General features: G+C 39.3%; 1 protein-coding gene across 2 annotated transcripts in view; it reads right to left on the reverse strand.

The window, feature by feature from the left end:
- Nucleotides 1-23,959, reverse strand: part of CDH12 (cadherin 12) — an 873,582-nt gene that overhangs the window by 324,565 nt on the left and 525,058 nt on the right. For both annotated transcript variants that reach the window (XM_088468267.1, XM_088468266.1), the window contains exon 4: nucleotides 18,444-18,862. In XM_088468267.1, the coding sequence (XP_088324393.1) occupies nucleotides 18,444-18,776 (333 nt within the window). In that variant the 5' untranslated portion in view covers nucleotides 18,777-18,862. The remainder of the gene's footprint in view (nucleotides 1-18,443; nucleotides 18,863-23,959) is intronic.

The following is a 23,959-nucleotide window of genomic DNA, read 5'->3' on the forward strand; positions in this document are numbered from 1 at the left end:
GCAGTGATCCAATAATGGAATTGCTCTGTCAATGCAATCTCTATGGAGTTCAGTAAGTAGTGTGATGCAAGAGAGTGTGTGAAGTCTTCAGCAATAATAGTAATCAGTGGCCATGGTGTAAAATAGATATTTAAATGTATTAAAAAGCAGGAAAATATATGTATAACTTTAAGTATATCAGTTATTATTTTACATTTGAATATATTATACTATATAATGTACTTATCTCAGCAGCAACAAATATTCCTGAAGAAATTGCACTTTCATCAATATTACAATAATAAATAATTTATTTTGTTCTCTTTATAATGGTTATAAAACAGATACTCACAAATTAAGTTGAAATGAATGACTATTTATTCCCTGTCATGCTTCCATTGTGCAAATAATTAGTAGTTATTTATTTTAGAAAAGACAACCAAGCTGTGCAATTTGCATAATGGCCTCATATTTTGTAGACATTCATTATTATCCTATTAAAATTGACAATAGGACATATTTTATCAGGCTTCATAATAAAACTATAGATTTCATGCAACATGTTGTATTGGCAAGTTGCAGGACAAATACTGCCATAATAAAAAGAATATCTAAATGGCTAATCATCTGCTCTATTGTTCTTTGAAGTTGGAGTAAATTATAGTTTGCATGGCTTAACAAAAATCACTTATTATTGATGTAATGTGTTTAGAATGGTAACTGGTCTCTGACCTAATTAATTAAAATGACTATTTGCCATGGGGTAAACAAGCATAATTTGTTTTGCATTCATAATGGAAAGGAAGCATTTTGTTTCCATAAATGTCTCAGAGTAAATTCAATATATTATTTTTATGACAGTGTGTCTTAATTACATATAAATAACAATACAGTTGTTTAAGACAATTGCAAGAAGACAGATTTCAAATGAGTGCTGAATGAACGCAGAGATAGATGTACATAGAAACGCACACAAAAACAGGATGGCACTCTGGGATTTTAAAGAATAAAATTTATTATGAACAATATAGGTAACAAAAGCTTACTTACTTTTTTGTCTGAAAACTAACAGATACACAACACCAAAGTAGTGAAACACTATATTGGTGTTTACTGTCCCTGTATTTGTATCACTTTACCCTTCTTCAGCTGCATTGTGTAAATATATCCTCAAAAAAGGAACCAGAGTTGCAATTATTTCTGTATCCATTTTGAGGGGACTTCACTTACCTAGGGATTCCAGCTCCGAGCTGACCAGTTTGGGGCTGGTTGCAATTATGGCAGGCAGACCACATGCTGTGTGTCCCCCTACTATAGCACCAGCCTATTGCTGGTTATTGCAACATAAGGTGGACCTCGTGCAGTTCTTTCCCCTTTTTTCTAATACCAACCTAAGATCAGAGGGCCAGGACTGGTTAATGATGTAGGGTAGGACCCCATGACATGTTTTAAAAAAAGGTTTGCCATCAGAATTGATGTGGAATGGAGGGGTTGAAATCCAATGGGTCATGTAGTACAGTAAATACTGAATTTTAGAGTGCAATACATCACCATTACTGTTGGATTCAATTAGACAGCAAATACGATGCTTAGTAAATATACCCTATTATCTCCCACATTGACTATTTCAATAGCCTTCTAACAACACTTTCATCCCTACAAGTTATTCTAAACACAGGGCTAGACTTATCTGGTCTGTCAGTCACTACTGTATATTGGTTTACTGTATGTCTGCAAAATCCTTATAAAATACTTTTAGCAACAAGGCCATTACCAAATAATCCATTATACAGTACATGTCTGCAGTCAGAATATCCTACAATTTGAGCCATCTGAGCTACTGTATATAAAATCTGTCTTTTTTTATTCACTCCTATGTTATGGAACTTTATTTGGGCTGCTCCCAGCCTGTGGAATATGCTACTTCACAAAACAAGATTTTCTTCAAGCTTTAAATCCCTTAAGTGTTCATTGAAAACTCACCATTTAAACTTCAAATTCCTTCCCCATTCACTAATTTACTTAATTTAATCTACCCAATTTCCACCCCTTTGCACAGTTCAAATTAAACTGTGATGTGTTTGCTTTCTATCCTCAAACAACCCACCAACCCATATCAACACAGCAGTGTTACTAGATCACTTAAACCCTAGGAACTATTTACCCTTGCATTCTGGATAAAGCCAATAAGCAATACTGTATGTATCACCTCACATATTAATCTTCTATTATTCTGGAAGCTGGAGTCTCTCTTATTGTACATCTCACCGTCTGTCTATTAATAATGTACTTGTTCACATTTTGTAAAGATTAAAAATATTCTACAAAAAAAGTTAATAATGTTATTGATAATACCTTCAAGTAAAGCTGGGCATACATGTCCAGATAAAATGCCTGTCAGACCGACAAACATTTTATCTGGTAGTCTGCCCGTCCGCAGATATCCGCGGTATATTAGCCCCGACATCTGCGCTCTGCCCCTGGGAGAGGAGACATTTCCCTGATCCTTCCATGGGAAGAAACACAGGAAATGTCGGTTTGTTGGCCGCGGTTGGGCATACACTGCCCGATGCAGCCGACATTTTAACTCATAAATATCACATCAGACGGGCATCCTGGACAATCGGCATGCCCGAGTGAGCAATATTTAACCCTCGGTCGCCCACACACATGCTACAATTATCGGGGCGATCACGGATATCGGGCAGATTGCCCCGATAATTGTAGCGTGTAGGTCCAGCATAAGATGTGATATGGTAATTAGCACTGTGTCAAAGCTACAATGATAATCAGAAATAATAGAAATTTCACTACATCAAAGGGAAGGCGATTTACCTGCCAGACCTGACCCCTTAGTAGCAATTAGGAGGCCTGAAATGAGTTCCCTATGTCCATCCTCTAAAGCTGCGGTGTGAGTTGATTGGTCTGCACAGTCATAGTATGTTAAGGAGGGTATCTGGCCAACTGGTTGACAGTATGAGTATGTTGAGACATCCAGAATGTCAATAATCAAAATGTCGACATGGCCATTAGGTCGACCAACAATATGTAGACATGTATTTAGGTCAAAATAATTAAATGGTCGACACATTCAAAAAGTTGACATTTTATATGTCGACACTAAAATACCAACATATGGTTTTTTTATGATTTGTATGGTTATGTTTAGGGTTAGGCTTAGTGTTGGGATAAGTTTTAGGAATAGTGTTAGGTTCAAGGTTACATTTAGGTTTTGGGTTAGGGTTAGGTTTAGGATTAGGGTTAGGCTAAAATAACCATAAAAACCATATGTCAACATTTTTATGTCAATCTTGTGAATGTGTCCACGTTGACCTAAATACATTTCTACATATTACAGGTCAACCTAATGACCAGGTTAACCTTTTGAATGGAGACATTTAGAAAGTGTCGATCTTCTGGTGTCAACCTTCTGAATGTTGACCGATTTACTGTTGACCAGTCATACCAGACCCATTAAGTAGTCCGTACTCAGAGTCAGCTTTCTATACTTTCATATATCTTTTTTATAGTAGTATATTCTAAGCCCAAGACACTAGACAATTAAGGGAAGAGAAGGCAAGAGTAGGCACAAACCAAACTAGATCAAATTATATCATGTATAGAGCAGAAGGAATTGTTATTCTCACAGCTTAAGCAGGTCTTTCTTCAGGAAAATAGGTCCAAATTCAATAAATCCAGGTACAGGAAGGGAAAGTATAAACAGGGGCAACCCAGAATCTGGAAGTGGAAAGTACAATATGGGTTCAAACTAGAGATGTGCGCTGACCCCCGTGTTTTGGTTTTGGATCTAGATCTCCCCTGTTTTGGATTAGGTTTTGGATCTGGATATTTATAAGCTAAAATCACATAAAATGGCCTTCTTTTGTTCCTACAGTAGTAATAACCTCAATAATTTATTTCCACTCATTTCCAGTAAATTTTGACCACCTCACAGCTCACAATATTGATTTTTTTCATGTATTTAAAGGGCCAAAAGGTTGCATACAGCTTGCTGGCTCAAAACTGATTGATATAATTATTAATAGAGTTGAGGACTGTCAAAACTGATTGATATAATTATTAATAGAATTGAGGACTGTGCAAATATGATGGTTGGGATACCATTGAGGATTGAAGAATTGATAGTTTGTAGTTGGTGCAGCCCCTGGCTGTAAAACTGATAAATTAATTAATAACAATTCATTGGTGCAGCCCCTGGCTGTAAAATTGTTAATAAGTTAATTAAAAAACAAATCATTGGGTGCAGCCCCTGGCTGAATAATTAATAAAAAGAAATTCATTGGGTGCAGCCCCTGGCTGTAAAATTGCTAATAAATTAATTTAAAAACAAATAATTGGTTCCTAAAACAACCAAAACATTAATAATGGAAAGGAAAAAGGTGCAAGATGGAATAATCCTTGGGCCCTCCCACCCACCCTTATTTTGTATACAAAACAGGACATTCACAGTTTAACAAACCAATCATTTCAGCGACAAGGCCTGCCAATGGTGGCTTTAATGATTGGTTTGTTTGTACCCCCTTAAAACAAGCTGCCAATGTGCATTGGACATGGAAATGATCCCATACACAAACTGGCTTTACATTACAACATCAGATGTCGTTGTGATCCTCGTCCTCATCATCCCCATCAGTGTGTACATCCTCTTCTTCACACAATATCAATTTTTCCAGGCTGGAATCCACCATAGGAGCCTCTGTAATTTTTGGATGTAATTGTTGGTAGAGGTCTTCCTCATGGAATTTGAAATTCATTTTAATGAACATCATGTTTTCCACATTTTGAGGAAGTAACTTCCTATGCCGATCACTGACAAGGTTGCCAGCTGCACCGAAAACCCTTTCAAGGTACACACTGGAGGTTGGGCAACTTAAGTATTGCAAAGCCAGTTTGCTTATGGGACTCCAAATTGCCTCTTTTTCTTGCCAGTACTGAAAGGGACTGTCTGACATGCTTATTAGGATGTTATCTCTGAAATAGTCCTCCACCATTCTGTGAATGGAGACCGTATCACACATAGTCACTGTAGAGATATGTCACTAGTAGGCAGTTCTCTCAGGCTAGATGTAATTTTTTGGTGAACGATCTGCATGACCAGCAGGCATGCTGTGAAGAAAATTGAGTTTTTTACTGGCAGCTGCATAAACTGAAGGAGGAGATGATGGCGTTTCACATGCGGCTGCAGCTACCATTTTTTTTCCCAACAGCTGTTTGCACAGTTTTAGATTTTGGTCTGTTGGAAAAAAACTCACAAGGTAGGACTTAAACCTAGGATGCAGAATGGTCTCCAAAATATATGTTTCAGATTTCAATAGATTGGTGACTCGTGGATCCTGGTTAAGTGAATCACAGGTTTATCCACCAGTCTGACATACTTTGCGCAATCAGTCCATTTCACCTCCTCCTTCAGTTTCTCCAACTGTTATTGCAAAGGTTTGATGAGGGGAATGACCTGACTCAAGCTGGCAGTGTCTGAACTAACTTCACGTGTGGCAAGTTCAAAGGGTTTGAGAACCTTGCACAACACGGAAATTATTCTCCAATGCACTTGAGTAAGGTGCATTCCCCTTACATGGCCTATGTCATAGGCCATTGTATTGCCCTGGATGGCCTTTTGCTGTTCCTCCATCCACTGAAGCATATAGAGGGTAGAATTCCACCAAGTTACTACCTCTTGCTTCAGCTGATGGAAGGGCAAATTTAACAGTACCTGCTGGTCATGCAATCTTCAACAAGTGGTCACCGAATGTCTAAAATGTCCAGATATTTTTTTTCCACTGAGAGCATCTCCTACACGAGCGTGTCAGATTTGAAAAAATATAGCACCACCAAATTATTGTGTGAGCAAAACATGGGACGTGTTCGAATTGGCCCACATGTAATGCTCTCACAATAATGCTGGCATTGTCCGAAATCACAAATCCCGAGGAGAGTCCAAGTGGGGTAAGCCATTTAGCAATGATTTCCCTGAGTTTTTCTAAGAGGTTCTCAGCGCTATGCCTCTTAGTGAAACCGATGATGCACAGAGTAGAATGCCTCTGTTTCAGCTGTCTTTTGGTAGATGTTGCTGCTGCTGTTGCTGTTGTAGGCAATACACCTACCCAGTGGGCTGTCACAGTCATGTAATCCTTAGTTTGCCCTGTCCACTTGTCCATATATCAATGGTCAAGTGGACAGTGGGTACAATGGCATTTCTGAGGACATTAGTAATGTTTTCTTAATGTCCTTGTACAGACTTGGAATTGCTGTTCTAGCGAAGTGGAATCTAGAAGGGATCTGGTAGTGAGGACACAGGACCTTAATTAACTGTTGAAAACCCACTGCAGTACTGGTGGATACTGGATGCACACCTAATGCCAGCATAGTTGTTATGGTGTCAGTAATCCTCTGTGCAACAGGGTGGTTGCTGTCAAACTTGTTTGACCTTGCAAATGATTGTTTGACAGTTAATTGTTTTTTGGAAGATACGTTACAAGTAGTCTTCCTCCTGGGATGAAGATCCAGTCACAGTAACAGCAGCAGCGATGGGCATAGTCAAAAAGGATCCTTCTGAGGAATCACAGACAGGAGAGGAATCACTAATGCTTTGAATACCAACATTGGATGCAGCAGGACTACTCCCGACAAATGAGGATGTTGATGATGCTGGTGTTGGTGTTGCAGATTGAAGGCGCTTGGATCTCACAGAGAGTGAGCAGGTAGGTGATAAAGGACTTGTTACTTTTTGAGTTTTGGAACCAAAACACTTTGATATTTGATGAATGCTCTCCAAGTGATGTAACAAGGAGGAGGTTCCTAGGTGGTTTAGGTCCCTCCCTCTACTAACTCTTGCATGGCAATGGTCACATATGGCTTGACAACTGTTGTCCGGATCGGGGTGGAAATAATTCCACACGTGAGAAGTAGATCTTTTTGTATTTTGTCCTGGCATGACAACAATGGGCTTTGGCTTTTTCAATCCTTGGGCAACAGATGTTGCCTTAGTTACACAAAGGACATCTTCAGCATCAACATCCTCATCACCAACATCTTCATCATCCTTAGCGCCTTCAACTACCAAAATATCCTCCTCCTCCATGTGCAATACCACAGAAGCATCCTCAATGACTATGTCTGCAAGATGTTGACTGCCCTTCCCAACATTTACAGAGGGCACACAAATGTTGGAACTTGGAGGATCCTCCAGTACATTAGTATTTTGGTCTGGCTCACACATGGCCAACCGCGGACACACTTGCACTCTCCTCTGGGATTTGTGATTTAAATTTCTCAGGGCACACAGTTGTTGTTTCCAAAGGGCTATCAGAATCAGCAGTCTTCCTAAAGAAAGGCCAAGGCCTTATCCTTTCCTTGCCACTTCGTGTAGTGAAGGGTATATTGACAATTTTTGGTTTATCTAAAGGCAAATTTCCTTTCAATTTTTTTTTTCTTAAGTTCAGTACAAGAAGCTTTACCATATCGATGATGTGACTTAAGCCCTGGGGCATGGGCCTTCATAGAGGATGAGGAAGTTGACGGCCTCGCACTGCTGGCGGCAGCTACAACATGTGGTTCTTGGCCTTGCTCTCCTGTCATATGACAGCCCTCCATATTTTCTGCAGTCTTGAAGCAGTGTCACAAGCACCAATAGTGTAGCCAAGGTGCGGTTACAAAATTCACACACGTGCAGTCGTGCACACACAAAAATATTTGACAAAAAAAGACAATTGATTATTATTTTTTTTTCAGCTCCAGAACTTGAGCCCAGAGCACTGATTGATCACGACTGGAGTTGGGCAGCACTAGGTTGCAACTTGTGTTGCTGGCTGGATCTTGTGCGGTTAAGCCTAACACGCACGCACACACAGAAAAATATTACACAAAAAGACACATTGGTTTTTTTTTACTATTTTTTTTGTTTGTTTGAGTTCAAAACTTGGGCCCAAATGGATGCAGCAGAGCCCAGATGTATTCTGCAACAACCCAGATGGACACAGCAGACAGCACAGCAACACCACCAGCCCAGGACACAGCAGACAGCACCAGCCCAGAATGGATCAGCAGTGCACCAGCCCAGGACACAGCAGACAGCACAACACCAAACAACACCAGCAACTCTCCCAGCCCTGCACTACCCACCCTCCCTGTTCAGTCTCAACAGCCAGTGTGCCAGGGTAAAATGGCGTCCGCCGCATGGTCCCTATATACTACATTGATCATAGAGATGCAAGTTCGCGAACCGCAAGATTTCTGACTCTATGGTTTTGCCTCGGTTTTGAGATCTGAGTCAGGCGGGAAACCCTGAGCCTGCTTGGATCTTCTAAATTCGGGTGGGTTTGGATCTCTGAAATCCAAACCCTCTCATCTCTAGTTCAAACAAGTCAGCTTAATAGGATGTCAGACAAACACTAGAAATTTTATAATATTATTTTATTATTTATGAGGAACCAAAACAGTATTGGCATAACCAATGGTGTTGACAGATATAATTGGTGTGCAATGGAAGTCATTCCACATGGTAGATAACTTAAAAAGGCTTATTGGCTTATTAACTAGGAGATAACAGGATGCCGGGTATCACAGGGTATCACATGGTTAATGCAGGAATGTGCATATAACAGGTACAAACAGATCCAGCCAGGGGCTTATGGGATTAATGCAGGTAATGTGCTTTTTTGGGGTAGTATACACCTATATATGCAATCAGTGTTATTCTGGTACATCTGCTGTATCATCAGTCTCCATCACTGTGAGACGCTCAGGGGCACAATGGAGGATGGAGAGAGCAGATGTGCAGATAGGCAGTAGCACATTTTGTCGGAGGTCATGCTGTGACATCAGCCCACCTTGTCTCAGGTATGGAGTCCCAGACCTGGCAGTAAAGAGAGAGACAGCACAGAGTGCACTCACCTCTCAACAAAGGGTCCATAGCACCATACCAAGAAGTAAAGATGACAAGTTACCTAGTTAAATACATGCAAGTTCACAACTTCATATCAATAAATAATTTCAGTTAACTTAATTATGTATAAAATGCAATTGTTAAAGGGCCCTACTCACAGTTTACAATCTAGAAGGGACATGGGTAGAGGCAATCAGGAGACATACTGTAGGCAGTGAATGGGATGGCAGAGTCTGTAGAGTTGGGAGGAGAGGTAGTAAACTTGAATGAAAGGTAAGAAAGAAGTACCGTCTGTGAAATTACAAAATAAATCCAATAAATCCGCTTGCGTACATAAAATAAAATAGATATAGTTTATCTGAATGCTTTCTTCACTTATCCCTCATCTATTTCAAAGCGATATGATAAACCCAAAAAAGTAAAGTGCAATGCATAAATCTGTTTGAAAAATCAGCTGTGTAAAATAAAAAAACACTTCAATGTATAGTGCAGAGGTTCCCAAACACGGGTCCTCAAGGCTCCCCAACAGCTCAGGTTTTGGAGATTTCCATGGTTGAACACAGGTGGATATCCTTAAAACCTGAACTGTTGGGGAGCCTTGAGGACCGCGTTTGGGAACCTCTGGTATAGTGTCAGCACACACCAAAACAGTGCAAACAAGTAAACCACAATAAGTGTTCCAAAAACATGTATATCCAATGTCAATGCAGTGATTCTGCATTCCAGAACTGGAAACTAAATATTTCATTTATATTGTATATTGCAGCAATCATTTATTTTCCGTGATATCTCAGTAAGATATAGAAACCTGGCAGTACAATTATATGTTCCATTGGAAACTTTTATTACATGTAACACACAAAATAATCTCTCCATACATTAAATACACAAATACAGTATGAGGCTTTTCTGAAACTTAGATGGTCAAGGATTAGAGGTCAAAAGCAGAACCCAATGCTTTGTGTCCTCTTTAATTTATTGTGGTCTTGAGATAATAAAATACCAGTTGCTAAAGAAAATACTAACCTTAATCTGCCAGTTCGACTGGCTCCTCATTAAATTGCCATCAATATACATATATAATGATCTAATCATATTTTAATAAAGTTAATTTTTAGATGAATTCAAAAATGCACACAACATGTTCAGAATTTCTGCACTGTACTAAAAGAATAACAATTAATAACTATTTAATTAACCCATACAGAGAAAAATGGAAATATTGCTTTTAGCTGGTATGACACAATAAAGGGTATATTTACTAATGTGAGAGATTTTAGAAGTGGAGATGTTGCCCATAGCAACCAATCAGATTCTATCTATTATTTCCTAGAAGGTGCTATTTAAATGTTATGTAGAATCTGATTGGTTGCTATGGGTAACCTCTCCAACTCTCACGTTAGTAAATTTACCTCTTAAGGTGCATACACACATAACGATTTTTTGAACTATTTAACTATAACATCGTCGTTATCGTTCAATCGTTGTAAAAATCGTTCAGTTTCTGAGTTATAATGATGAACGATTATCATTCATGCGCGTTCTCGTTTGTAGTTCAGTCTGACTGACGAACTGAACGATTTTCATTAAGGGAAGTTACAAAAATCGTTTGTAGTTCAAAAAATCATTCATTACACTTTAAAAATCTGACAGATAATGTGACAGAAAATTGTTCATATAATCGTTCATAAAATCGTTGGTAACAAAATTGTTTAGTGTGTATGCAGCTTAAAGGTGCATACACATGGTCAGATTTGTCAAATGTGCAGATGAACGATTGAACGATCTGAACGTTATGATGAACGATTTGACCACCGATTTTAACTACGAACGATTTTTGACTGCATTGAAATGAATAGAATCGTCCAAATCAGACTGCAAATCAGATGTCAGATATCATTATCTGACAAACGGGAACACACAACGTTCATCGTTCATCCGACAAACATGTCAGATATGTCAGATTTTCCTTCAGATATGAATGATTGAACGATTTTTAAAATCGTTATCGTTCAGATCTGAAGAAAAATCTGACCGTGTGTATGCACCATAAGTGTTAATTGGTGTGCCAGTACCAGCAGTCATGGACATGACTGGTCTGCTTCCAAACACTCAGCAGGTCACTTATTGCTGGCCTTCATAATCAGAATCCTCAAAAGAACCCAACTGGGTTCAGCCTCAGAATAGAGATGCACATATATTGGGCCAGTTTAAATACTGGTTAAGGGAAACATTATAAATAATTATTTGAGGTAAACAATTGCTGCTATGTTGAATGCTGAACATTCTATTATTTATGTGTGAACATATTCTTAGTATACTGTATATTAGTGCACAAAAATGTTTTTATTGATATTCAAAAGAAAAGTGTTATCAGTAATTGTATGTGATTAAATAAATGTGTTTTATATATATTTGAGTTTCGACTGATATTTATTTTGCCATTTCACATATCTGATGTAAGTGATTCTCGCAGTTTCTACACATTGTCACTAGCCTTTGCTTTGGTTATCTGAGCATTCACTAGCTCAACACTCTGATTCTGCAGCTTCTTTTAATAACGATTTAATTAACTCTGTAAATACTTCATTGGTGTAGTATACAAAAAAATGTTTTGATTAGTGCCAAATTTATTTTCAATTTATAAGTAACAATTTTGCCTGTTAGATTGAGGAAGAATGAGCTCCCTCTGTGCAGAGTAGGAACCTTCGGATGTAAGTTAATGTGTGCTTTGCTGTGAGACTCCCTCACAAGTCCAGTTAGAAAAGTCTTACAGTATATATAGTCTTTTAAGACATTGGCCCTGATTCAGAGCCGGACGCTCTGACCAGAGCGCTCGCTCTGAATCAGGGCCCACCTCCATTAATATAGAGCGTCCTCCTGGATGCTCGTATAGCTGTGGGTCACCACCCACAGCATATACGAGCATGCAAAAAGATGGTCGCGATGGTCAAGACCATCGTGACCATCGGATCTGCGAGTGAAAGCCTGCGGTTGGGTTTCCCAACCGCAAGGCCAGGAGTGATTTTGGCTCTATCAGAGCCAAAATCACTCCCACTGACATCACTAGTGATGTCAGTGGGGCCGGCTTCAGACGGTAGGCGTTCCCATGGGAACGCCTCCATCTGGCAGGCACGCCCCCGGCACGCCCACCAAAGGGGGCGTGCTGTCAGTCACCATCGACAGCACGCCCCCTTTGGTGAGACACTCCGAGCGAAGCAAAGTCCTTCGCTCGCCGGGTCTCGCGCATGTGCACGACAGAGCTCCCTCCGTCGTGCGCATGCGCAGTGGGGAACATCGACCCACTTGCGAGCGTACTGCCGCTCGCGAGTGGGTCTGAATGACCCCCATTGTTCCATGCCATGTGCATTGGACTGGGATGACATATGTGTGTCCTCACTGACAGTTAATGAAAAAAGTTATTCTGACTGCAATCTCACACAAGATCTCTCGATCAGTAGCACCCACAGTAAGAACCTACTCTGCTACTTGCTCTACACCTCAAAGGAGTCAGTGGAGTCACTCCTGGTCCTATCCTAACCTGTCCTAGCCCAGAAGCAAGCCAGCAAAGCATCAACCTGTGGGGAAATGCCAACAGAGAAGGCTATGAAGTGTCCAAAGAACGGATACATTAAAAAAAAACAGGGACAAAATCTATTGCCATTCCTTGAAGTGGTTCACACATTTATTTGCACAGATGGCCAAAACTAATTGCCTATGTTAAGTACAGACATTTCTAAGAGTCATATAGACCAAAACATGACTTCTGACAAACTATGTTGTTCTTTTTGATTTTATTAAAGCCTATAATCATATTAAACTGGTGTTTTTTGCCCTGGTGCTCTACAAATGCCAGCAGGCCCAGGTGCAAGGGCATGCTGGCACTTGTGATATTGCCATATTTTGCAGCCAGGCATGCTGTTTTTGTACCATGGACAAAATGTACTAAATATATTATAACTCCAACCCAACTGCTACATGAGTTTGGGGAAATGCACTTGTGCTTTTGGCACTGGTGCTTGGTTTACAGTACTTAGGAGGGGGATCCTATCCAAATTTTGTATGGACCTGAGCCCTGGTGCCAACTGGCCAAGGGCTAGTAGATTTATGGTGAGGGGACCACCACACTATAGGTCAGCCTTTATGGATCCACCAGCCCTAGGCTGAACAAGCCTGGTGCTGCTGACAGGGCCCCAGTACTATTGAAAGGGCATGATCTAATCGCAGGAGGCATGGCCACACCCCTTTAGATTTACAAAGAATATATATTTGCATGGGGAGGGGGGTGCTGTGAGGCCCTCAACACATTGCAAATCAAGGGGGGCACGATCAGTGTGATTGCTCCCCCCAACAGACAGATGAGACAGCTGCAATTAATTGGACATGCTTGTTTGGGTCCCCACAGATGTGGATCAGAGAATTTTTAGGTGGGCGAACCTTTCTCATTAAACCCACAAACAATGCTATGCCCACTGTAATATTATACTAACATGTCATTACTGAACAATATCTTTTAAAGATTTTTATCAAGAAATATTTTTATTGTTATAATAAACATTCATGCATATATGAACTATTGATCTATTATTCTTTTGAGTTTTTGTCCTTTGGTGCTAGGGTTTATTTTTAGTAGAAGTTTATCCACGTGGATGATGCTCTCCAAGTAAAAGGACATAACGTGGAGTATATGGTCTTAAAGAAGACAACGAGATCCGTGGGTCATCACTATACCTTTGTTTATCAATATATTGAAACACAAAGAGGACATATTAATATTGAACATTATCTAGAGACTTTAAATTATTATTAGTGCCCCTTCTCAGTGATTATTTGTGGTGTCTAATACTTAATCCTTCTAACGGGATTTTTGTGAGAGGGAGCAGCTTGTGGACAATTTGTGTTCTGTGTATATCTTCAATATACTCTTATTTTTTCTCTGAAGCACAAGCCAAAGGCATTGTTTTGTGTTTTTTTGTATACATACGCATATATCCACACTGACACATACATACACATGATATACACACTAACATACAAACATACACTGTATATATACTCTAACACATACAGACACATACACATGATATAACACAGACATACTTACACTTCCGATGAACCAGCAGGTTGCTAATGGGGTGGGCACCTCCATCATTAGGCCATGCCCCCTCCAAAATGCCATGATTCGTGGTTGTTTGGGGGCGGGGCTTGTCACATTGGCTCCACCCCCATTACGATCATAGATTGTAGGGAGAATCGTCCATCAGCGGGGGTTCCCAGGTTGGAGGAGGAGGCCTTTGAGTAATCGAGTAGCGCGGGCCCCCTCCCATTATGCCAGTGTCCGGGCCCGGACACGCTCGCTCTGAATCAGGGCCCACCTCCATAATTAAGGAGCGTCCTCCTGGACGCTCGTATAGCTTTGGGTCACCACCCACAGCCTATACAAGCGTGCAGGGTGATGGTCGTGATGGTCTTGACCATCGCCACTGCGAGCCAAAGCCTGCGGTTGAGTTTCTCAACCGCAAGGCCCGGAGAGATTTTGGCTCTATCAGAGCCAAAATCACTCCCACTGATATCACTAGTGATGTCAGTGGGGCCAGCTTCTGACGGTAGGCATTCCCTTGGGAACGCCCCCATCTGGGAGGCACGCCCCCGGCACGCCCACCAAAGGGGGCGTGCTGTCAATCAACATTGACAGCACACCCCCTTTGATCAGACACAACGAGCGAAGGAAAATCCTTCGCTCGTCGCGTCTCGCGCATGCGCACCATCAACCCGCTTGCGAGCGGACAGCCGCTCGTGAGTGGGTCTGAATCAGGCCCCATAATCCTAATATTAGCTTTTCAATTTTCTCTTGTTCTCCCCCAATTAATGCTATATTCAAATTCAGAGCTTCCTGAATTTCATACTGTCTGGCTCCAAAGAAAACTTTTTTTTTGTAGTTAATGATACACTATGTTAACATTTACTACAGTATATGCAGAATACTTATGATTTGCTCTGTGTTTTTTAAGCATATGACTCATTTGGTCTAACAAATGAGTTTCCTTTAACTAAACATATGCCTTTAATGTTCACTAAGTAAGGCCGATGCAAATTTTGATGTTTATTAGATAATAGGTAAAAAAAGTATTAGGACATGTGTAATTATATAAGCATCACACTCTTTCACTCCCACTGATTCATACAAAAAAAGGAAAAAAAGAACTCCTATGTATAGGGCACACCTTAATAAAATATATCTTTTAATAGGAAAATTAATTAAAATATAGGAATCACTTAATTAGTAAAAATAGAACACACAAGATCTCAAAATGTCACATAGTAATCTATGCTCAACAGACAATACACAAGTACATACAGTAAGGAAGTAAGTAACATTAATCAAAGAAAAACAGGGGCAAATATTGGAGTATTAGTGCATAGAGCGTAAAGTGAATTGGTGTAGTCACCATTAGGTGACGGTGAAAATAAATCAAAACATATATACAGGTTGAGTCTCTCATATCCAAATATTCCGAAATACGGAATATTCTGAAATACAGAAATTTTTTGCCATGACTGAGACCTTTGAATATTGATGGTTCAATGTACACAAACTTTGTCTATGGCATAAATGATTAAAAATATTGTAGAGAATTACCTTCAGGCTGTGTGTATAAGGTATATATGTAACACAAATGAATTTCATTTCTGTACACAAACTTTGTTTGAGCCACAAAATGATTGAATATATAATTACCTGCAGACTGTGTGTATAAGGTTTATATAACACATAAATGCATTCTGTGTGTATATTTGGGTCCTATTCCCAAGATATTTCATTATGGTATGCAATTATTCCAAAAAACGGATTATTCCATTATACAAAATACCCCTGGTCCCAAGCATTTTGGATATGGGAGACTCAACCTGTAAATCACATGTATAAAACACATACATATTAAAAAGCAACATGACCACTTGTATGCTCAAAATTATTAATTCATACACTTATAATTAATTGAGGCATCCCTCTAATAAATGGGAATGTGGAGTATGCTTAACACCAGGTACATTGTACAATGATTCAAGTGTAGTAACTATTAGAAGAAAAAATAGACTGTGCATTTACATACACTGGGATCTGAGAAAAGTCTTGCCAAGCATCAGCCTGGGAATGGGAGTCCCATGCAATGGCACAGTGAAAGAACAATAAGCCAGTTTCTGCTGCCAGCACTGGACTATGAGTGCCCCCTGTTGCAAAGCATTGCAGGATGCAAAATCAAAGTCGCAGCTGGTGAGAGAACAGAGAAAATAAGTAAAGTACGTGTCAGTGATTCCCTGTGGGATAGTGGTCAATGATGCAGGGGTCCTCTGTGTGCACAGGGGTATCCCTCGAGCGATGCCGATGTACGTTTCGCCAGGGGCTTCCTTGAAAAAGTCCCTTGCAAAATGTCCATCAGCATCGCTCTTTTCTCTCACCAGCAACCTGGAGAGCTTCACCAGACTGTGCAACAACAGCGGGCCAAAGCACAGAGAGGACTCCTTAAAAACAAGCCTTCCCTGTGCATCAGTCCTCTATGAATTGTTCCTGCAGGTCTACAGCATTCACTAATATGTGTGACATCATATAGGGGGAGACCAGCCAAATAATAAAATAAGTTGGGGAGGGGGGCTGCCAATTTTGTCAGTCCAGGACCCCGCTATTATAATAGCAGCCTTGTTCAGCATTATACATGTTCCAAGAGTATTTTGATACATTTCAAAACTCTTAGAATATATTCTTACTACAGTTGCAAATAAGTTTGTTTACAATGCTCCAGCTAATGGACAGATCTAGCATCAGTAAGAAGTATTTCAATATATAACAGATGAAACAGGTATTGCAAAGTAATTAATGCATCATGCATGGTATATAAGCTGATTTAGCTTCCTTTAACATTTGATCCTGACTAATCACTCTCTCCATGTTAGTGGTTGCTTAAAGTATGAACAAGGAAGTAATATGGTTGAAGTCCATCTGTTTCTACTTGTACAGCTCAGTGATTATCCCTGCAGTTGAACTATTGTGTCACTCTGGTGAAGATTTATGTTGGACAGAGGTCAAAATGAAATTAAAGTTTCAGTACACATTTTTGACCTCTAGCTCAGTACACATTCTGTAGTATTCAATACACACTTCAACATTGATCATAGATTATGGGTTTGAGTTGTATGCAAAGTGATACAATTACTGCCACTTCCTGTGATTCAAAATCCATATGAACATCTACCTTCATTCTGATTCGGCCTCATTTCAACAACTACACTGCTCTATTGCCTGTTTGTGTAAAGGATTTGTGCTCTGATTCTGCCTCTATAGAAGTCAAGAATTGGTGTACTCATTAATATAGTGTATTTGGTATGAGACTGGGAATTTTGTACCGACAGATGTGTCCACATACACATTTGATCATTGCAAAGTCCATGGCATGCCAAACAGGACTATTTGGCCACGGACTGGTTAACTTAGCCGCACCAAGCATCTTTCCAGGGACTTTTTCTCAAAATCGTATTAATATAACTACAGTAGTTTCAAGTAGGGTATACAAATGCAAACAATAAACACTTCTTATACAATTAAAAATGTAATTTGTTTTAGACAGTAGGCTGCACCTCTAGACGGATCACCCGTCTCCTTAAACAATCCAAATAAATCATACAACACACTGTCCAGAAAGTTATTAATGTGCAATAGAGGTACTTCATGTAATAGTGATGATTAATCCAAACATGTATGCTTTAGTCCATCGGGGTGTGTAAATCGAAAGGCTTTATTCAATGGAGATGCATGGAATAAAACGTAGCTTGATCACTGAATTGGTTCTAAAAAGAGACCCTTGCATTTAGTGACACCCAAAAAACAATATAACAATTACAATATTGTACATACAATTTATAAAAAATCAGTGCATATCAAACCCTGGTTATACAGGGTGGAACCATCATATGTGCGCAAGTTCTTTGAAAAACCAATATGATAAAGCAAATTCAAGTAATTTTTATTTGAGAAATGGTTCCATCCTTTGATGTAAGCAATTTGATATGCTAATGTTAGCACTGATTGTTTTAAAAAATATATATATAAATATATATATATATATATACATATACTGTAATAGATAGATCTATATATATATATATATATATATATATATACTGTATATATATATATATATATATATATATATATATATATATATAGTGTGATGCAAGTTGTGAGTTATACAATACCTTAACTGAGAAATTGAGTAGATACAGGGGTTGTTCCAAGGTGTATGTGGAAATATTTTATGTAAAACATGTAATCTTTTTAGTTCATGATTAGAAATACTTGATGCTAGGTTTACAATTGATATATTTCCTGATATTTGTTAGCTCCTACTGTTAATACAGAATAAGTGGAAGCAGAAGCTTCATTATTCACAATACAATTCTAATATATTATTGATTGAAACATTACAAAAATATGTAAAAAAATAATTATATTTAAGGTCTACATAGTGATCAGATGTTACAAATGTAAATTAAATAAAAGTTGTACCTTTCCCACATACTGTGGTTCAGATCCCATGTATTCTTCGAGCACAAAGAACTGATTCCATACCCAACCACGTTTAACTCTCTGCGCTGCTGATCTCCTTCCCAACATTGTGATGATAACATTTTCTTTTTGCTTGAAAGCTGAAGCTTGTGGTGGCTGCTGTGAATGCAGTGGTGTTAACAGACCTCCATCAAAAAGGAACCAAAGAAGCAACGATAAGCAGTTCCTTGTAAGCATTGGAAAAGACGTCCCTTCGGCCTGGTAGCTAATACGCCAACACTTGTTGCAGCAATACTGTAGAATCCAGTTTGAAATGTATTTTTTTCTCACCATAAAACTCGTACTGTTGCAAAATGTGCATACAAAGTATTTCTTCAGCTGTTAAGATTATTATCACATTGATGTTACCCAATGGATTCCTGAAAATACACACAAAGCTAAATGTTCTATTGTATAATTATCAAGCATATACAAATATATACATTAACAAGAGGTTGTTTTCAACAGTATACATTATACATAATAGTGTATGCAAACAGCAAAGTAAAACATAATATTACAATACTGTATACAACAAAATAATAAATCAGCAAATGTAAAATAAATAAATGAAGGTGAAATATAAGTTACAGAAAGAAATATACTATTTAGATAATGAAGATCATTTCTAAATATGGAACAAGCTTTCCTTAGCAATAATCATGAGAGAGAGAAGAGAAGAGTAATGAGGGGCACTCACCGCGGTTTCGACAAGATAGAAGCAATTCTTTAATGGTCTTACATCATAAAAGCAGTCAGTCAGTTCTCCTTTTGGGTATTGCTTGTACCGATTACACTATGCTATGCTGCTGTTTGTCTTGAAAAAGGTCCCTATTGGTGACCGAAACATCGACTTAAGCTGGGTACACATGTAAAGATTTTCTGTCCAACCATCCAACTAGTTGATTGGTTGGATTGAAAATCTGGTAAGGTATGAAAGCGAATGACAATCAGCAATTTGCTCCCAAATGCAGGAAAATGGACAAGAACTGTTGTTTGAATAAATTGTTTAGATCAAACATTTAACAAACTTGTCTGACGTCCATTTTCATCTGTGGCATTTAGGAGCAAATTGCTGATCATCAGTTACTCCCATACATTTCCAGATTTTCATTCCAAACAATCAACTAGTTGGATGGTTGGACAGAAAATCTTTACGTGTGTATGCAGCATTACTGCTTTTATGATGTAAGACCATTAAAGAATTACTTCTATATTGTGAAAACCCTGGTAAATGCCCCTCATTACTCTTCTCTTTATGTTGGACTTTTTCTGGAGCCCTTATTTGTTTAGAAAAACAATAGTTGAGTAGGGGACTTGGACTTATAGATATGCTTATATATTAACTTGTCTATCATTGATAGATTTCACTTAATCCTGCAGGTGGCAGATATCCAGCAAATATCATCTTGAGATAAATAGATTGGCTAGATTAAATCTCTGCTGAGTTTAAAAGGAGAACAATCCTTATGTTCAAATGAATCTGTCTGTTATAATCCCTGGGGAGGCAGAGGAATAATAGGAACAGTTGATGCTGACTGTACTGTACTATCTATGGGGTGCCCCTCCTGAGGTAATGATTCATAGCCACACCTCTTGGCTCTGTATAGAAGAAAGAGCTAAAGAGAATGTGTGCTATTATATAATGGTGTCCTGTTGTAGTGAATTTTGATGTAAGACTCAGACAGTTTCTGGATAATTATGCAAGTGTCATACAGTCTCTTTATACACTGATGGGAGGTGAGCTGAGGGAGAATATATATAACTTTATTACTTTGCACCTAGTGATTAATACTACCAGTGGCTTAATTACAGTATATCCTGTAATGGGTGAAATGTGCTATGGTGGGTGCTCAGCCAGGGAGAAGTTACAAACCTCTCCGGATACCTTTTTGTCAGCACCTCTGGTCAGTTACAGAGGTGACTGAATCTCGTCCCTGCAGATACCAGCCCACCTCCCCTGCTCTTCTTTTCTCCTGTTCCTTGTCACCTCACGCTGCCCCTCAGCAGTGTCTCCTTCACTTCAGTGGTTCTACATATCTGCACCCCACCTTCCTTCTCCACACAGGTAAGACTCAAAGAATCCTCACAAAGGATGGTGTGTGCTTTACAGTGCTGCTTCACCAGACCTGTCCACAAGGCTTTTCACAGTCTGCTTCCTTAGAGCAGTTCATGGGAAGAAACCTACCAACATAACAGAGTTGAAGCTGTTTTGTACAGAAGAATGGTGTTAAATTCCTCCAAGCTGAGGTTCAGGACTAATCAACAATTATCGGAATTGTTTAGAAGCAATTATTGCTGCACAAGGTGGTCATACCAGATACTAAAAGCAAAAGTTCACATACGTTTTCCACTCACAGATATGTGATATTGGATAATTTTCCTCAAAAAAAAAAGCACGTCTACATGTTTTGTCTTCTTTGTTTGATTTGGTTCTCTGTATGTACTGTTAGGACTTGTGGAAAAATCTAAGGAAGTTTTAGGCCAAATTTCAGCAGAAATAAAGAAAATTCTGAAGGGCTTACAAAATTTCAAGCACCATTGTATATTTCAAGCACCACTGTATATATATATATATATATATATATATATTGTATATATATATATATAAACCACTCGACAGACAGCACTCAGAAATGACAGCTTAAATAATGCACAGAGGGCCTGATTCAGACCCACTCGCAAGCGCATATCACTCGCTCCGGGGCTCTCAACAAAACGGGGTGGCTGTCGATGTTCATAGACAGCTTGCCCCGTTTTGTAGGCGGGGAGGGGAGGTTGCTGACCAAACTGAGGCGTTCCTGAAGGAATGCCTGCCATTTGTGGGCGGCCCTACTGACATCATTCATGATGTCAGTAGTGAGCTTCCTGCTCTATTTGAGCAGGAACCTCACTGGGGCTTGCGGCAGATGAGACCCTACAACAAGGGACTTGTTGCAAGCCCGACGTTCACGATAATCGCGACCATCACCTGTTCACCCACAGCTGTGTGAGCGGCCTGGAGGCCGCACCCAAGAAAAAAAAAATGCCCATCAGACCTGCGAGCTGCCTCAGGGCCTGATTCAGACCCGCACGTAAGTGCATAGCACTCTCAAGCGGGTCGATCGCCGGGCAGTGCGCACGAGTGAGCCCCGCAGTGAGTGAGAAGTTCACTCGCTCCGTGGCTCACAACAAAATGGGGCGGCTGTTGATATTGATCAACAGCTCGTCACTTTTTATTGGCAGCGAGGGGGGTGGCTGGTCAAACAGAGGTGTTCCTGAAGGAATGCCGGCCCTACTGACATAATTTGTGATGTCAGTAGTGAGCTTCCTGCTCTATTTGAGCAGGAAGCTCACTGGGGCTCGTTGCAGACGAGACCCTACCACAAGGGTCTCATCACAAGCCCGATGGTCGCGATAATCGCGACCATCACCTGGCTGCTTGCAAAAGCTGTGGGTGGTCACCCACAGCTTAGCGAGCGGCCAGGAGGCCGGACCCAAAAAAAAAAAAAAGAAAACGCCCATCAGAGCTACAAGCTGCCTCGTGTCAACATTTCACAGCTTTCACTCTTTTACAAAGACCAGGACCAGGACATTTGTTTGGAAAGACACCAAAATCTGTTACTGTTAACAGTTTGAGTGCTGGGAAATTTTGTTTCTATAATATATATATATATATATATATGTAAAAACAAAACAAGGAGGGTGCTCCATAGTGCATAAACAAATTGCTAGCAGAAGTAAGTAAAAATCACAGTAAGAAATGTGCTCGTACCAAGTGAAAAAATACTGTGGACTGATTACCACATGGCAAGAATGTATGATAGCAAGGCAAACACCAAACATCATCCAGGGGAATTCCCGAGACACACACCCCACGCTCCAAGCTGCAAGGAGAAACAGGATCGTGCCGGTGCCACAGAGACTGAAGGTGACAGGAGGAGATGCAAGGCAATCTATTGTTGTGTCACTAAGGCCACACCCTAATGTGTTTCATCAGGTAACTTCATCAGAGGGCTGGCCTTAGTGATACTGGGTATCAGTTTTAACCTGGTGTGCAGCCAATCAGCCCGTCCACTGGGCAGTGTTACTGATGTAAACAATGCATGCCCCCAATTGGTGCGTGCATTTAAATGGTGCACACATCCATACCAATATCAGCTTGTTCGGTATAGAACAAACTTAGTGATACAACACTATTAGATAATACCAAACTACATAAAGAGCAATTTAATTTTAACATAATGTGCAACTGATTAACACATCTACAGAGCAATATTACAGAGATGATAGTGCAATCGAATAGATTATAAATTTGCACATATATAAATATAAGTAATAATCAATCAAAAGATGGCTTATGGAGTATCAATAAAAATCATATAAAACATTACATGCAGAAAATACATCATAAGACATCTAATAAATAGGACCAGAGCTAGAAGGACAAAGATATTAGCAGCATTTCTAATTAAATAAAAGGGGCAATCTCATATCCCTCATTGAGACCAACCAGCGCCAAGGTATTTAGTGTTAAAATCCAAAATGTTTCTCTTTTTAATAAATCCTTCTCTCTGTCACCCCCTCTCCTGTTCGGGGGAACCAGTTCAATACCCTTAATTATCATACCACAGGGATTGCAGGCATGACACATTTTAAAATGCTTAGAAACACTATGATTGGTCACACTGTTCTTAATATTACGCATATGCTCAAGTATACGTATTTTAAGCATATGCTTGGTTTTACCAATATACCTCTTCCTGCAAGGGAAGTTAATAAGATATATCACAAAAGTTGAATCACAATTAATAAAGCTACTAATAGATCTATTCGATTGACCCTCACCTTTACCCACAATTTGAGAACCTTTTTCTATAAAGGGACAAATTTTACATTTGCTACAAAGAAAGCAACCTGAAATTTCTAAGAAACTTTTAGAAGTCTGATTGGTAGATGTTTTTTCTAACTGACTCTTAGATATAATAGACTTAATATTCTTAGCTTTCTTAAAAACTACATTTGGATGTCTTGGGAGATGGTCAGATAAGATAGGGTCCAAATTAAGGATATGCCAATTGTTATTCAAAATTTTCATAAGAGTTTTATCAGAATTGTGATATTGAGTAACAAAACAACAATCCCTATTCTTATTCTCCCTTGCTTTATTTAATGGTTTTTTCTCTAAAAGTTGATCTCTGGTGATATATCTTGCTCTCTTTCTCTGGATAGCCTCTCTCATCAAATCTTGTTTTATATATTTGAGCTTGTTCATCAAATTTAGCTAAATCTTAGCAGTTCCTTCTCAGCCATGAAAATTGAGAAAAAGGAATATTGTCTTTCCATCTAGGTAGATGACAACTAAAATATTCCAAATAGCTGTTACTATTTACATTTTTAAAATGGGTATAAGAGAAAATTCTCAACATTCAACACTCAATCTAAGAATTCAATTTTTCTAGGATTAAAATGGGAGGTGAACTTAAGGTTAAACGAGT

The sequence above is a fragment of the Taudactylus pleione genome, unplaced genomic scaffold (assembly GCF_031769625.1).
Source record: "Taudactylus pleione unplaced genomic scaffold, aTauple2 ptg000083l, whole genome shotgun sequence".
Classification (NCBI taxonomy): Eukaryota; Metazoa; Chordata; class Amphibia; order Anura; family Myobatrachidae; genus Taudactylus; species Taudactylus pleione.